The sequence below is a fragment of the Thamnophis elegans genome, chromosome 7, assembly GCF_009769535.1.
Source record: "Thamnophis elegans isolate rThaEle1 chromosome 7, rThaEle1.pri, whole genome shotgun sequence".
In the NCBI taxonomy this organism is placed as follows: domain Eukaryota; kingdom Metazoa; phylum Chordata; class Lepidosauria; order Squamata; family Colubridae; genus Thamnophis; species Thamnophis elegans.
Window position 1 is genome coordinate 23,710,800 of NC_045547.1, and position 18,081 is coordinate 23,728,880.

Below are 18,081 nucleotides of genomic sequence, written 5' to 3' on the forward strand. Positions count from 1 at the left end.
AAGAGATTTCAGATCAAAGCCATAACTACAGTTCTGCTAACCAAGAAGACCATACTTCAGAGATCCTTTGAACTTTGATATTGCTACATAATGGCCATCTTGGCTTCTGCTATATACAGGATGTGTTAGGATGTGTTAGGAGACCTCAAACAAACTCAGGCGGGTGACGTGGGAAGACAGTCTGAGGGCATTTATTTTCCTCTATGTGGAAAAGTCACAACTAACAGCAGTCAGGACAGATGGAATGGAACAATAGTAATGTATTGTTTTTAAATGTTCCAGTAAAGAAACATAAGTGCAAAAACCATAAACTATTTTGGATTTTGGTTCATATGCACGTTACAGCATACCAGTTTGTTCTTGGTTTCTCTGGATCACAGAAGGGAATAAGGATAGATTTCAACCAGACTCTCAAATAAATTAGGAACTGTAAATACATTTCAAATGCCAGAGTATATTTTTAATGACCGATTAGGACTTCCAGCTCGGAGATAATTAACAGTACTGAAAACACTTTCTATTATTGGGAGAAGCAGAGCACAATAAATATGGAGATGGGGTGTCAAATAGTTGCTTGTTATATTTTAAGGCATTCCATCAGATTCAGGATTAGCACTTAGTGAAAATGCGGTTCATATATGCACACTTACAGAATACTTAAAATCTATTTAGTGAAATTAATATTATTGATGAAATTGCCCAAACTCTGAAAATATATGCATTGTTTAATACATGAAGGGGTCTAGCATTTTTTTCTTTAAAAAAATATAGAAGGCTCTCTTTCTAATCATTCATTACTAAGTTTCTCTATAAGACGACTAATGGATTTGGGGGGAAATTGATGAGTAAATGGCAGACATTTGAAACACTGTAATGTTGTGGGTTGTTTAGTTATAACACCCCTTTAATTTATCAGTACTTTGTTATCATGTGCAAAGTTAGGAAATCATGTCTTTCTAACAGTGTTCAGAACTTACTCATTTATATATATATTACATCTTCTATATACTGAATTCACTGTAATTTTCAAGAAGAAAATTTTATAACAAGGAAAGACCACATGCTTTGCCAGGCAGGATAACAGTGATACAATCTGTTACTATCCAAGAGTTATATTTGCAATAATGGTAACTGGACACTGTAAGAAGAAAAGAGAGAGCGCGCACGAGAGAGAGAGAGAGAGCACGCGAGAGAGAGAGGGGGAGGGAGAAAGAGAGAGAGAGAGAGAAAGAAAGAGAGAGAGAGAGAGAGAGAGAGGCAGTATAACAATATCTAGTAACTTGCCAAAACAAAATGATGTTCATTAATTTCAAGCAGAAAGCATTCCCTTTTATCCTCAGTCCTTCTTCCTGCCACTCTTATTTTTAATTCTTAAATCATGGAACAAACAAAATGTGTGCACCTATTCCAAAGGTAGATACGGTGCTTTGAATTCTCCTACAACATGGAGACGTGGATCAGCATTCACTGAATTCTGAACAGTTACCAGGAATAGACATAAAAATAATCCTTGTAATTTAGAAGATTATGCAGGGTGGCATAATTTAGATGGAAAGAGGGTGTGTGTGAGTCCAGTCTCATCTTCAGTTTCACCCTGGATATTCTTAGGACAACATTTACCCAAGTCAAAGACACCATATCTTATATAAGGTAATGTAATTACATAATGTGTCAGTTTTACCGACCTTGGTTTTTAGTCTAAATTCTATACAAAATGAATATATTATTGTGCAAAGCTGCTGCTTTTAGAGAATACCTCATATGGCTCAAGAAATTCAGTTACAAGTTTATACATCTGCATTTAACAGAGAGAAAGACTAGGCAGTGCTTTTAAGGAAAAGTTAAACATTTCCCCACCAAGGGCAACACCATTAGTCGCTAAATGATGATTCACTATCAGAACTTTCTCCTTTATTTGTCTCATCTCCCCATGCAGGCACTGGAGCATCTGGTGTTCTGAAACACAAAGGCAAGATATCTCAACAATGTGAGCTTTTATGTCTTCAGGCATTCAGAACCTTAAAAAGTATCTTCATATAGGTGCAAAAATGACTTCTGGACCTGAGAAATTGGATAGCAGCTGGGCTCGTACAGTGCGTTAAGTCATACTTAACAGATTGACAGCGTTGGAAGGCACCTTATAGGTGATCTAGTCCAGGGGTCTCCAACCTTGGTAACTTTATACCTGGCAGAACCTTGGTAACTTTATACCTGGCAGACTTCAACTCCCTGTGGACTTCTGGGAGTTGAAGTCCACCAGGCTTAAAGTTGCCAAGGTTGGAGACCCTTGAACTAATCTATAAATGTAATTATAATAAATGTAATTATAAATGTAATTATACTGTACTTCAGGGGTCTCCAACCCGAGCAGTGGCCCACTACCGGGCTGTGGCTGGCTAGAGCATGTGTGTGCATGCTCACAGCTCAACCTGTGCACAGCTCAACTTGCACAAACATGCGCACCAGCTGGCCACTCGTGTGGCATAGTTCCCCTCTTCCCCCCAGCTGGGCTGCCAAGCCACAAAGTTGGGGACTGCTGCTGTAAGTAATAAATTTTAATTAAAGCCTAATTAAAGCCAAACAAATAACATTATGGTCCAGCATATTGTGTGAAGCAGATCATCACTTATCTACAATCATCAACTATATGAAATTAATCAATAAAATGCTTGCTAGGCAAAAAAGCCTCTAGAGGTATACCATAAAGAGATGGGGATACAGTGGAGGAAACTATTATATTAAAGTTTTTTTCTCTGGATGTAAAATCCAGGAAGGCTAGATAACTGATATTGTGAAATGGCTTAAGTAAGCAAATTGAAAGGTTCCAAGTTCACATCTTGCTTAGTTTAGGTCAACTTTCAGTTGACTTCACAATTCTGCAATAAGGAGGTAACACTGGTAGATTTCCTAGAGCTGTTGGCAGGCTCACTGAGCATTCCAAGAACACTTCATAAATTCAAACTACTATGCCTATTTCCACATAATTGAAAAGAATATTTCTCAACCAGTTGGGCCAGCTGTACAACTTTTGTTCTTCTGAGGACTGTATTATCTCAGGATAAATCTTGGGAATTGGGAAAATGCATTCAAATATCAGATCCATTTAGATTCCATGTAAATAATGTTTAAACAAAATAGATATTGCTACTTACTCAAGAAGATCCGGGTTTAATCCTTCAGAAATCATTTTGTTTCTTATTGCCATAACAGGAACACCCTATGGAGGAAAAAAAAAGACTGTGAGAAGCTCAGAACATAGGAGCCCTACCCCAAACATAAGCACCAATATAAACATTAAGAAAGAGGCCCTGGAGACAATTACTAATGACAAATTTTATTTTGACTGATTTATAGGCAGTTTCTCCAACCTGCTAGTTATGCTGCTAGAATTTGATGGCAGCTATGATGGAAGCCAGTAATGCAAAAAAAAAAGAAAAAAGGGTGGGGATATACTTTTCCATTTGAATACAATGCCAAACAATTTTTAAAGGATCCCTAAAGACAGACTTGCCTTAATTTTTTTTAAATATCCCAGTATGATAGACATTGGATACACTCAATTAAACCTTTCAAGAAGCTCAGTACTACTTTCCAGGCGCTACCTGTATCTATTGCATGATGTGGGCCAAAATTAAGTATCACTGTAAAAGCAGCTGGAATTTGGCAAGATGATCACATAAGTGAAGCCAAGGGAAACCAAACAGCTAATGCAGCAAGGAAAGTATGAAATTGCCACACTGCAAATAAGTAATAGACCAAAATTCAAACCAATTTCTTCCCAAGATCCTACCATCATTTCAACCTTTTAAATAGAGGTCTGAAAGGTTAGATGAGATGAAATAATCATTTAATTCATCATTTTAGCTGCATAATGCAAACCAGAATATGAAAGACCACTTGTGTTCCCAAGCATCATGAAGCAGTATTTTTATTTATCTAAGATTTATTTACTGCAAATGAACAATAATGCTTATTCCACCATAAAACATGATTCAAAAGCATCATTAAAAAACAACAACCCAGAACCTTATTTTTCAATTGATCTAACAGTACAATAGAAGCCATGCTGGAACCTGACTGTGTAAGAAAATGGTAGCATTAGCAAGATTCCAGCCAGAGATGACATAATAGAATAATAGCATAATAGAATTACTTAAAATACCTATACTAGAAGACAGATAGTGGAACTATCCTTTCCAATTCAGTTGGCTAATTGCAGTTGGTAGAAAAAAACCCTCGTTTCTTATTAAACCATACATTTAGATGATGATCTAGACTCTAGACCATTCTTGTGTTTATATTTATATGAAGGTTATACATTATCAGTACTATATCCTTTCATGTTGCAAAGGTAAACTCCACCAGCTGAATAGAAAGACATAACTTGTATCAGTGATAGTCCTTAGTGTTAAACTATTCTCAGCAATTACCTTCACTAATCTTACAGCATATTTTATCTCATTTATTTTTTGTGGAAAAGCTACTTTTATTTAGTTTTCCTCTACAGTTTTTTTAAGAAAACTGTGCTCAACTCAGAAAGGCCTATATGAATTTTAGCAGCATGACATCCAGATTTTCATACTGACTGTTCACAATGGCATACTTCAGCCAATTATTCATATGAAAGGAAAACAGCTTTTCCATTAAAATTATCTCAACATTTGTGGATCACTCATCACTAAACATTCTCCTTTCATATTCTTTCAGACTCCTAGGAATAATCTGAAGTCAAAGGTCTTTGCTAGAGATGTTCCAAGAGAAGCTATTCCCATGTTTCTGCTGACAAAGTTCAATAGAACATTCTTTTGACATGAAAAGAAGAAAGAAAGAAAGAAAGAAAGAAAGAAAGAAAGAAAGAAAGAAAGAAAGAAAGAAAGAAAGAAAATCTTATTTCCAAGGTTGATGGCAGGTCCGAAAAGGATGCAAGAGACCTTGGTTTCTAAATTAACAGTAATCAATGTAGTGTAGTTGTATTGGCATGGAACCCAATGACTTTTGGGCCAAGGTAAGAACAATATTTTACAAAGAACTTAACTGTTAAGAGAAGTATCTCTGTACTGGTGTCATTGAGGAAAGCAAGCGAGTGGTCAAGATTAACATGGCAATAACCATGCTGATGTGGTGATTAATATTTTCCCTTGCATATCTGTAGTTGGAGCGCTTTACCCTAATATAAAACTAGCTATCTCCAATAAAAACAATTACACTCAGCAGTTTAAGAGTGGGAATTTACAGAGCTGTCATTACTGTTAGCACACAATTTTTTTAATGACTAGGAGTCACCATCTGCCATATGGAAAATGTATCCTGAAATACAAAGACTAAATTGTGGTGGTGGCAGTGCTCTGTTATTCAGAACTTCTTTCTTATGTCTTACAAATGGAAAATGTTACTTAATATTATTATGTAAACATTTTCCATTTGTAAACAGTATACAATTTTTACTGGGGAAGGGAATCACAAATTACAGCTGAAAATTCACCACAAAATTATAAAAGGAAATAACTTTAAAGAAATTTGTCACTTCAGAATTCTCCAGTATATGTTGTTAAACAGATATGTCAAATTATACCATCGTGGAAATGACCATGGAAAAAATGGTTTATTAATAAGGTCAACATAACTTTTTGAAGCAGGAGGGGAAGCCTTACAAGGATCTCTTGGAATAGTTAAATAAGACATTTATAAAAGCAAGTAATTTAGTATGCTTTAATTATGCATATATACAAGATATTTTCATCACCAAACACATGGCCACAGAATTGGAAACTATCAGTGTTCATTCCATTGCCAAAAAAGGGTGACTCCAAGGATTGCTCCAAATATTGCACAACTGCAATATTTCATCCTAACAAGCTAGCAAGATTGTCTCTAAGATCATACAACAATGTCACAACAAAGCATGAGCTCTAAGATCATACAACAGTTCAACAGTGCCAACCATTGAAAGGGAATTAACAGGTGCCAGGTTGCCTTCAGAAGGGGTAGAACTCATGCCCATGTTGTAAGTCTATGCTGGATCATGTAAAAGTCTAAAGAATATCAAAACAATACCTATCATTTGCTTGATTGACTATTAAGAAAGCCTTTGAATTGTTTTGATCAGGACAAGTTGAGGGTCTTGACACATCTGGTCATTTTTCTGCAGTTTCTGTACTGCAGATCAGGAAGCTATCGTGCAAACACCATATGGTGATCCCAACTAGCTCAAGATATAGCAAGGAGGGTGGCAAGGCTGCATTCCTTCGACTTTCTCATTTGAGCTAGAACTTGAAGAATAAAAAGTTGAAAGAAAGATTGGATCAACCATCTTCAATATGCTAATGACACAACTCCTCCCAGAAACCCAAGAAACCCTGAATATGATCAAAAGGATTAAAGAAGAAAGCAAGAAATTTGACTTCTTCCTAAACAAATGACCATTGTAGGGAATGGAAATGTCAAAATAATTGACAATGAAGAGATCAAATGTTTGCAAAAATTCATTTTCCTAGAATTGATTGATGAAAGCAGTGAATGCAGTGCAGAAATAAAGCATCAAATCACACTGGGTTGCACAGCCTAATGATCATGGATGGAGAATGAAAAAGCAAGGAGATCAACCAATTTTAAGATATGTATGCTGTCTGGGGATATCTGAGAGTTGAAATCCATGCATCTTAAAGTTGCCAAGATTCAGAAACACTGAATCTAATATGATATTCTGTTCCTAATTCAGAGTTTTTAACTATTGCAAGGCTTCAAAATTAAAACAAAATCAAAATTTTCTCATCTAGGTTTTAATCCCAGAAACTGTCAAGGATAATATGAAGGATGGAATGGGTAAGATGAAATGCCACAAATTATTTACCATACTTGCCGATAACTTTATCTAACAGAGAGATGATGGTAACATGATTGATAATTAACTAAAAAGAGAATTGTATCACATAACTAATATAAGAGAAATTATATCCTTGGGCTTAGTTAAAAGTTAGCTTAAGATTTATGAAACAGATGGAGACACTATTCCAAGTGAAAGGTCATTTATTTCCAGACCTACCTTTACATAGAGAACAATTGTATTTTGTATCAACTTAAAATAGGAAAGTTGTCTTTCCTAAGGCTCTGTGTTGGCTTGGTTACTGCTACAGAGAGCTCTTCTGCTTTTACTCTGAAGTTTACACCAAACATTTGAACTTATCACACCCATCTTAATAACAGCTCCACATGGATATCTGCCATTACCATCATTGCTTCAAACTTTTTACTGGAACTGTAGTAAAACTGATTCCTTGGTTATCAGATTAGAACATATTCATTTCCTTAATGGTCAAACTATTAGAGCTCTCCATGCTTTGAAAAGGACTCAGGAGCATTTGGGATTGTATATGAGGACAGTATCTCTCTGCTTCATACTGAAGTCACAAAAGTAGTAGCATTTTTTTTCTAGCTACTCATTTAGAAGCCTGAAAAAGATTTAGTATTTCGTTAGCAAATTAATTCTAGGATTGTATGAAGTCCAGAGCATTTCTTCCAAAACATTGTCAAAATATGCACCTTCACATAAATATAGCTTTTCAACATATATCCAATGAACAGATATTCAAGCAGTAGTAATGATTTGAAGAATTTGTCCTACTTGTCACACCAATGCTCCTCAGTCTGCATTACATGTGCTAAATTCTTAGCAATAGGTGTACACTTTCCTTATTTATTTGTTATTTTTGAAATAGGCCACCATACAGAAAAGAATTCAGCATCTTTTATTCTACTTCTCAGGCACAGACATTTCACTATACATCAGATTTGCATAAATCATTAAAAAAAACTGTTGCTATTCCAGGTATGCAAATTCTTAAAACTTTTGTTCTGCCCTAGAGGATAGATATTTAAGAACATAAACCCTAGCTGAATGATAGAGAACCCTATCAGCAATATTGAACATCTATTCCTGTATAAGGACTGAGTACAAAAAACAGCAGGCCATTCCTCTCTCCTACTCAACATCCAATCACTGAAACAAGAATTGCTCACGGAGTGCAAATGTGTCTCCCCTTAAATGGGCATCTCAACCTGATGCATTTAAAAGCATCAAACGAGCAGACTTAAGGGATGTTTCAGTCCTCCTTGCTTATGTGTTAGTTCTTGTCTATAGTATTTCCTTCAAGGTCATTTCCTCTTCTTCACGCTCCAGTGAACAACTCTGGCCTCGTTTATATCATAATCCATATCCAGGAAAAGGAGAATCACAAAAGCTTACATTTTCCTGTGATTTTTACCACTATTGAAAGAGCTGTAACATTATATTGCATTTCAAAATTATGCAGTGCTTCAAAAGCAAAAGATATTTCAGAATCCACAGTGAGTTCACAAGCCTACAACTTGTTAAATCAAATGTCATTTTCCCCTCAGGACTGCACTATGGTTGAAATGGGTATTTGTGTGCTTCCAGCAAAACTGTAAAGAGTGGCAAAGCAAATGCCATCAAAATTGCTTTGTTATCATATCCTACTTGGGAGAATGGCGACAAAACCACAAGTTTCTAACCTTCTCCATGATGAGATCCTACTAGGGTCAGAAGCTAAATAGGGCAAATGAATAACAACAGTTGAAGTGGAATTATCAATGTAATTTCTTACCTTACCTCTTTGCATTAAATCTATTATATACAATATTACATACACAGAATTTTTAAAAAATGTGCCTATTCGTTCAATTTAGTTTCACTTTGCCAGGCTTACGGATTATTTTCATTTTAAACTTTAGTGTATTCAAGTTGAACTCTTGCTCATATTTTGCACATGTTTCAGCATCAGAAGACATTAAAAAGAAAACTGTTGGCTCTGTCAAAGCTTGACAGGAACTCTGTCAGGAGCTCTTTTGTGAGCAAGTAATAGAGCCAAAAACAAATTCTATGTGATAGAATAAATGGAATGCAACTGGTTTTCTGGGACAACCATAGCCAGCAACGATGGGAAGAAAATTAAAGCTAAACTGGTTTTTAAGTTGTCTATCACAAATAAACACTGTTGGATTAAAACAATCACAGAAACCATTGGAGAGATTTTTTACCCCTAAACAGGACAGAGTAATTCATAATTGTGCATACAATACATACATACATACATACATACATACATACATACATACATACATACACACATACACACATACACACATACACACACACACACACACTGCACATAATGAAAAATCAGTATTTTTAGTAATGACGGACAATTGGGTAAGACATAGAGGAAAATTGTGTTTCAATATTTATGTCTCAATCCATCTCTATACTAATTTCTATGCTAAAAGCATATAAAATTCAACCTACATTCACAATTAACCTCAAAATACAAAATTTACTTTAAAGGAAGCTTCAGGGCATAGAAGTCCAAATGTTTATGATAAAGCCTGGTAAAATAAATGTGACTTACCACTTGAACCATTTTGAGGTATCTGGCATAGTGTGGATCCTTTGCTACAGTGATGACATTGTCATCAGTTCCATTTGTTTTCTGTTGCCCCAACTCAGGTACACTGGTCTGGAATACAACAAACAGTGCACACCAGTCTTCACATGTCCTCAGACTTTACCATATTTTGATATCACATTAAGTTTTTTTAAAAAATATATAGCTTTACCAGCAACTTATACCCAGAGTTTGATTGGTCCTGCTTGGCTCCTCCTGCCAAGGCAGCAGTTAGACAAACCTGAATAGCAATGCCTATGAATCAAGAATTCTATTTCTGTCAAGATACTGCAGAATTACTTTTTAAGATAATAACGTTTAGTCAAGCTTCATTGACTGCAAAAAGCTATGCAGGGTTGGACCTACTTGGGATCTTGGTGCACCCCAAGACAGTTGGGGCACTGGGGAATTGAAGATGCATCCCAGAAGAAGGCAATGGCAAACTACTTCCTCATTGGACTTATTAGGCAAGAGTCTATTAAGTCACCAGAAGTCAAACTGGAGTCCAATGAGATGAATCTTTTGAATCTAAACAGAAGCAAGCCTAAATATCCAGTTCACACAAAAGGTACTGTGTTTTCCGAAAATACGACCTACCCTGAAAGTAGATCCTAGCTTGATTTTTACATTTGTGCCCACTATAAGCCCTACCCCCAAAATAAGCTCTAATTAAGACCCTATCCACTCCAGGGTGCACGGGTAAAAATTAAGCTACGGTGGGGATGTGGGGCTGGTGGAGCTGCCCTACTATTTACCTTCGGATACTTACAGCCAGGCCTCGCACACCCCAATACTTGACTTGCTGGCCCATTTCTTCTGTAGCTGGCAAGGTTTTCCTGAAGGCCTCTGGAGCTGATAACAGAGTTCTGGATCGATCCTGAACTCTGTTATCAGCTGCAAAGGCCTTCAGGAAAGCCTTGCTTGCCTTGCAGGCTGCAAATGAAGTTCCTGAAAACCTCTGACAGCAAAAAGGAGGCCGGGGGTGACGTGGGCAAGTGTGGTGAGTTAGTAGACGACATCCCCCCAAAAATAAGTTAATGCCTTTTTCGGTAGCAAAAAAAAAAAAAAAGACTGTCTTATTTTTGGGGAAACACAAGTAGCAAATCAAGGGATAAATATTTCTGTATTATTTGGCTAGTTGCCAGAATCAATGAGAGCAAACAAACAGCTTGCACCAACGATTTGGTTATTTTCAAATAATTCTGATTTTCTTGACCTTTGAATACAGTCATATTGTGCTTTGGAAAGACTAGCTTACCTCCACGTTAGGTGATATATTTGTTGTCTGTGGCTCTACCAATGTTTGTGAGGCAGAGCCATTCATAACACTGGTGTTTGAGATCTCATCTTCTAGGCCAGGCACAGAAGATAACTGAGGATGGGGCACATCACAAGTAAATGATATTTTAATATTGAACATACAAACATTCCATCTGTAATACATCTGATAAACAATTCTCTTCTATAAAGTTTCAGAATGTATAGTTAATGATGCTAGCATTGTCAGACTTTACATATGTCCAAATCTTTACCTTCACTTTGCACTACTGAATGTATCTATTTCCTTTCTGTTCTTTTTTACTTTCCTTAATACTAAAAATATACATGTTTATTTTTGTTTGTAGACAAACATGATCTAAATGAAATCTACCCTCAGAATCCTACAAATTATATATTTAAGAATGTTTAAACTACCACATAAAAAGAAGCATATTAGGAACAAACCTTTGCATCCAGAATATTGAGCAAAGTTTCAATTTGCTGAATACGGAGAGAAAGTGCTGACAATTTCTGGGAATAAGAAAGAGAAATATTACTCAACAATTTCCTTAGTATCATTTAACTCCTCCACATTTTCCATCCAGTAATACTTAGCTCTTTCCCATCACCCCAATCCTGAAAAGCAAACTTATTGCTTCGGTCTTTTGGAGACTAATACGAAACATATTGGACAATAATCTTCTAAGTGCTATTACATAGATGGTTTGAAATAACCGATTACACTATGATGATCAGCTGTTTTAATATACTACTATGCTAATATTCATTCCATTAACAAATAATATGGCGCACATGACATATGATTATATCCCTATTTATCAAGCTTTACTAACAAATAATTTTAACTAAAAGACATGAACTCAGCAACAAAGAAATCAATACTTGCAGAGAGTTCTTATTAATCTATGCATCCCTGGACATTTAGAATAGCCTTAATTTCTGGTAATACTAAAATGCACTATATAGGCAAGAGATGGGATCGTGAACTCAAATAAATATAAACAAGCAAATTAATCTAATAAATTTATTAAGCATATTATTGAAGAAATAATTTAGTATTCATTATCATTAAAAGCTACTGCTTTTTTTTCTTCAGTCTGGTGCCAAAACATAAGTAGCTACCAAAGGTAGTTAATTGTCTGAGTTCCAGAACTTGTTGTTAGGCAGAGACTAGTTGGGAAATGCTTTTAAACTATTAGTCAAGATTCAACTGATTTATCTAATAGGTTTTAATAAACAATCCCAGTATGCTTCTAGTTAAAATACTATTGATGATTTAGTATTCTTTTTAATTAATAACAAGTACAGGTAAGCAATACAATATTCCTGGACAATTTGGAGTTTACAGAGACACAAAAACCTCAAGGTCCCACTGAATATGGCAAAGTAATACTAACACATTAAAAGAATGGCAAAATTGTAACAAAAAGTCTCTTGTAAACCTAACTCCCTCTTTATACACTGACTTTTCAATTTATGTTTCATACCCACAAATAAAAATATATTGCTTCTCCAGAAAGATTAATATGGTGACATGGTGATGAAAACTGATAACTACCTCTTGTTTAAAGCAATAAAGGATGAAAACCAAGTTTCCAGACATATTCCCCAAAGCATTGCATGCCAAAGCCTCACAAGCCAACTTTGAATACAGAGACATTTTCATGTTTTCCACTGGCAGATTATACTTCTTCATTGTTTTAACCTTTTCATGGTGGAGAATGAGAATTTAAATTATTTCTGTACCAAGCATGCATTATAAAGAAATGTAGTATACGCTGGCTTTGGAAAGTTACAGTATGGCATGTACTACCTCTTCACAAGTAGTTGAAAATCGATTCAGGAACTGAACTGTGTGAACCACAAATTGGTTTAGAAACGCCACTGTTCTCTTTTGTTGGATAGCTGGAACCTGCATTACATAAAACATAGAAAAAAATACAAGAAGAGAAATCAATTAACTAATGGCCAAGTCACTGCCATTTCCTTGGCAAGATTTTTCTTAAGTGGTTTGCCAATGCCTCCTTCCTAGGGCTGAGAGTAGTGACTAGCTAAAAGTCACCCAGCTTTTGTGGCTAAGGTGAGACTAGAACTCATGATTTCCCAGTTTCTAGCCTGATGCCTTAAACACTACACCAAACTAGCTCTTTTAATATCTCTCTAATATGAAGCAAATACAGTATCAAACATTTACATTCAAACTCTGAGAATGGCCAAATATTTGAATGATAATTTATTATTTGAAAGCAATGTGCCAAGATGCATAAAAGTATAACTTAACTTTTATCAAATTCGCAGTTTGTCAATTGAATAAACATATTCTCTTTTATCAGAACTGTACATTAAAACATGGAAGAACAAAAGGATAAGACAGTCAAGAGTTTAAAAACATAAAAGTGAATAACTTTTGAATTTAAGCCAAACTATTTATTAGTGACATTGAATAAATAGGAGTTGTAAATCTCAGATCCTGAAATTGGCACAGGAAACATTTTGGAAGTATATTACAGTTTCACTGTTTTTATAGACTGCTGTCAGAGAATGAACTAGGCTAAAAATCGTATCCTACATTTATTGGTGCTTTTGTAATTAATGAGAAACAACGTAAGGAATTTGTTCATGGTCAAACTGAAAATCCATAGCAGCCACTGTCTCTTAATCTAGCATCACTAATATATCCTTTGCAAGAGAAATGATTAATATTTCAGCAGAAAAACACATTAACACAAAATTTCCCATTTCATACTTATCTACAGAAATTGGCAACAACCATTTTAATGATAAACCATTTATTTCATTTATTTTTATTTATTAACTCAGTTTTAAAGATCAGTCAGCTATACTGACAATAGATATTTATTACACAATGCTTAATCAATCAAATTGAATGCCTTATCAACATTTTTTCCCCCTTGCCATATATGTTGAATTTTTTTTCTTCCATAGAATTAAATACTAAGATCTCTTCAGTATGAAACTTTTGGAAGTTTTTGAGATTTGTCTATTCAGGGAAAAATTTGTGGGCTTTGTTTAGTTTAATTTAAATTTAAACCATCTTAAAAGAGTTTCAAACTCTTTTAAATTTAACCATTATATTAACCTTCCTTACCCTGCTGTTTGCTTGATCAGAATAGCTGGACAATATGAATTAGTATTCAGCACATCTGAAAAGCACCAATTTGGGGAAGTTGTCTTATACATTTTATTTATTTAAAACTATATAGCCATCCATCTTATAATCAAGGCTCCCAATTAAAAATTACAACATCATAATAGCCATCTTAAAACTATAAAGATGAAATAAACTCAGAAAAAACATGGAGTCAAGCCAAACTTCTTGGATGAGCTAAACAACTCATCCCACTGCTTGGAGAAAAAGCCAGGCCTTCAAAGCTTTATGGAGTGGAGGGCAACTGAATGTTGGGGGGGGGGGGGGAGAGTACCCTATGGCAGGAGCTCATTCATTTCATTTATTCATTTACTTTATTTGTATGCCGCCCTTTTCCCTGAGGGGACTCAGGGCGGCTCACAATTCAAGGGAGGGGAAAGACAGACAAATTACAAAACACAAAGACTATACACAGTTAAAAAAGCACAACAATCATACCATTCGAGGTGGGGCTGCAAGTCTTTAGCCCCAGGCCTGTCGGAACAGCCAGGTTTTAAGGGCTATGCGGAAGGCCTGGAGGGTGGTGAGGGTACGAATCTCCACGGGGAGTTCGTTCCAAAGGGTCGGAGCAGCCACAGAGAAGGCCCTCCTCCGGGTAGTTGCCAGTCGACATTGGCCGGCTGATGGAATTCGGAGGAGGCCTAGTCTATGGGATCTTATTGGTCTAGTGGAGGTAATTGGCAGTAGGCGGTCTCTCAAGTACCCAGATCCAATACCATGAAGGGCTTTGTAGGTGACAACCAGCACCTTGAAGCGCACCCGGAGACCAACAGGCAGCCAGTGCAGCTCGCGGAGGATAGGTGTTACGTGGGTGAATCGAGGCGCACCCACGATCGCTTGCGCGGCTGCATTCTGGACAAGCTGAAGTCACCGAATACTCTTCAAGGGCAGCCCCATGTAGAGCACGTTGCAGTACTCCAGCCTAGAGGTCACAAGGGCACGAGTGACTGTTGTGAGAGCCTCCCGGTTCAGGTAGGGACGCAACTGGTGCACCAGGCGAACCTGGGCAAATGCCCCCCTGGTCACAGCTGACAAATGGTGTTCAAGAGTCAGCTGTGAGTCCAGGAGGACTCCCAAGTTGCGGACCCTATCTGAGGGGCGTACTATTTGACCCCCCAGCCTGAGAGATGGAACACTTGGCCAATTAGTGGGAGGGAAGCACAGCAGCCACTCGGTCTTATCTGGATTGAGTACAAGCTTGTTACAAGCTGCCATAGAAGAGGTACATTTTGAGATACCACAAGAAGGCAATGTTTAAGGAAAGAGATTAGGACTGTGCCCATCCTATTGTCAGACCTGGAAGCCATTTTTTTACATTGGGACTTCAGGCCTGCCACATTTTTCTACTGTGGGAAGGGAGGATTACATAAGAGCATGGGTGATATACAGTCAAAATAACATTCTTATTTCAGAGAGTCAAGGAGACCTTGGCCTGCAGCTGTGATGAGGTGACTGGGAGGCATCTCTAGTTTTGGATGGTGCCTGATTGGATCATGTGACAGATATGTGGGTGTTGGGCAGGAACTTGAACTTTCTTTTGGGTGGGGAAAACCTGGAAACTTTCAGATTTGGGTCTGAAGATGTGCCAATATGACATCTATTTCCTCAAATGGAACTTTGAGGAAACTCCAGCCTCGGAGTCTTATTTCATTGGAGATGTTACTTTGAACCCTGACACCTATCTGATCTGGCAGGATGGGAATATCCTTAGGGAAAGGCGCTCATACAAATAACCTGGCCATATAGGACTTTAAAAGTGATGACCAGCTCTTTAAATTGCACTTGGAAAGAAACTGGAAGCCAGTACAAATTCTGCAACAGTGGTTTTACACAGGTAAACCAACCCCCCTCCCCTCGCTCCCCAGGTTACTTTGCACTGCTGCATTCTGGACTAGCTGCAATTTCTAGGTGGTCTTCAAGGGCAGTCCCATCTAGAATACATTGCAGTAATCCAAATGGGAGGTGACCAAGGCATGAGCTACTGTAAACATGTACAGTGGAAATTTCTTTCTATTTCAAACTTTATTTGAATGTAGGAATGCTATGGAAACCCATTTCAGGAGCTATGGGTGCAAGAAGATTGCAATGTTATTCTCTCTCCTGGTAGGATGGCTCGATTCATGTAACTGCATAAACACAGTAATAATATCATCCTATAAATGTTATGGTATTTTATGATTTGTTTTAAAAAAGTTATAAGTAACGTACGCAGAGTCACCTTAACTGTGAGATCTGCAGTGATTCCCTTAACAATTGTAAGTCGTAAAAAATGAAGCAAAACTTGTTTAACAGCTGCCTCACTTAGCAACATAAACTTTGGGCTCAATTGTGGTCGTAAGTCAAGGACTACCTGCACAGAACAAAAAAATTACTGGAGTAGCCTAGAAGACCCATAAGCAAATAAATCAATGCGTTTTCATGTATATATCTACTCAGAGATGACTCAGGGAGGTTTCCTCTCCTGTTCCTGGATATATATATGATTACAGCTAAACAATGCAAAATGCACTGACAATGTCTCCTGGAATGGTGAGGAAACATTTGCAACCAAATAAACCAAGATAAACCGCTCTGAACTCGACTGCAGAAAATATGACTTCAGCAACAGAGTGGTCAATGCCTGGAATGCACTACCTGACTCTGTGGTTTCTTCCCCAAACCCCCATAATTTTAACCTTAGGCTTTTTACTGTTGACCTTACCCTATTCCTAAGAGATCTGTAAGGGGCATGCCTACGGTCCCTGTCCTACTGTCCCCATTTATTTGTACCCATTTCTTGTGCTCATGTTTATGTTTACACCTATACCTGTTATCTTTTACATGTTTGACAAACTAAATAAAATAAATAGCCAAGCTCGGAGCTCAAAACCAACAGCCTATATAACTACCAACTCGAGCTACTAATATTCAAACGCTGTGAAGAGTAACGACCACGACTCTTTCCGTCTGTTGTCTCTTCAGCCTTCAGGCCCCCCATTCGAGGCTGTTACAGATTTTGCTTCATCATAAAACTTTTTTGCTTCTGCTTTCCCTGTCAGAAGTGGGCTCCCCCCCAGTACACACACATTTGTGGGCCTGCTGTGAAATATTACTGCAGGGAGCGGGGGGGGGGGGCTTTTAAAGGGATGGGGAAGGCAGCGGGCACCCAGAAGGGGCTCTCGCCCGGTTCCTCCTCTTCCCCACCCGAACGCCAGCTGGGACACGGGGCGGCCGTAGAAGCGGCCTTTCGGGGCAGGCAGGAGTCGCTCCACGCATGCGCAAGACCAGGCCGCCCGCCAATACCTTGGTCAGGTCGATGCCCGAACCTACGAGAGGCAACCCGTCCTCGTCCATCCCCGGCGACCTCTCACAGCGTCGAGACCACGGCCGCAAACCTCTTCCCTAATCATCCCTCGCGACCTCTTCTCACGGGAAGCTCTTCCGACGTCTCTTTCGTGGCCTCAGAGCAGAAGGAAGGGCATCATGGGAACTGTAGTTCGGATGCTTGAAGGTTGAGGTTCTTTAGACGCCGAGACTTCCCGATGTTCGCAGCATCTTTTGCAAAAGGAGGTTTGAATGGCAGTTTTAATTATGAAGGTGCTGACAGGAGCTCTCCGCTCAAACCCACTCAGTAAAGACAGACGGACTGGAAGAAACTTGAGTGTGAAATGAAAATGGTTACGACTTGGTAGGACGATATAATTTCGATACAATTCTTTATTAGGGTGCAAAGCGAAAGTGAATCTTGGGCAAGCCACCCTGAATTGGCTTATTGGGCAGATTGGCAGCATATAAATTAAATCAATAAATCCATCCTGAGAATGGGACAAATAATTTGAAATGGTCTACAATTAGAAGTGGAGTCTGGGTGTGTTTGGTGGAAGACTGACTCAGATAACACGGAAGGTTGTTCTAGTCTAGTCAACCTGGATGTATTGTGACAGGCCCAAACTTTTATCTGAGTATATGTATATTAACATCCATAAAGGTAAAGGTTCCCCTCACACATATGTGCTAGTTGTTCTAGGAGTAGCCAACCTTTTTATACCTATCACCCACTTTTGTATCTGTTAGTAGTAAAATTTTCTAACCGCCCACCGGTTCCACAGTATGGTGATTTATAAAGTAGGGAAGTAACTTTACTTTATAAAATTTATAAAGCAGAGTTACAGCAAACCCCTACTACCCACCATG

General features: G+C 37.7%; 1 protein-coding gene across 1 annotated transcript; it reads right to left on the reverse strand.

Moving 5' to 3' along the window:
* On the reverse strand, window positions 1-17,874 carry WASHC3 (WASH complex subunit 3). The gene is made up of 7 exons (XM_032221521.1): window positions 17,191-17,874; window positions 12,553-12,651; window positions 11,184-11,249; window positions 10,717-10,830; window positions 9,423-9,530; window positions 3,153-3,217; window positions 1-1,956 (listed from the first exon to the last, which is right to left on the reverse strand). The coding sequence occupies exons 1-7, from the start codon at window positions 17,239-17,241 to the stop codon at window positions 1,872-1,874; spliced, it is 588 nt and encodes a 195-aa protein (XP_032077412.1). The 5' UTR covers window positions 17,242-17,874; the 3' UTR covers window positions 1-1,871.
* Window positions 17,875-18,081: the final 207 nt, after the last annotated feature.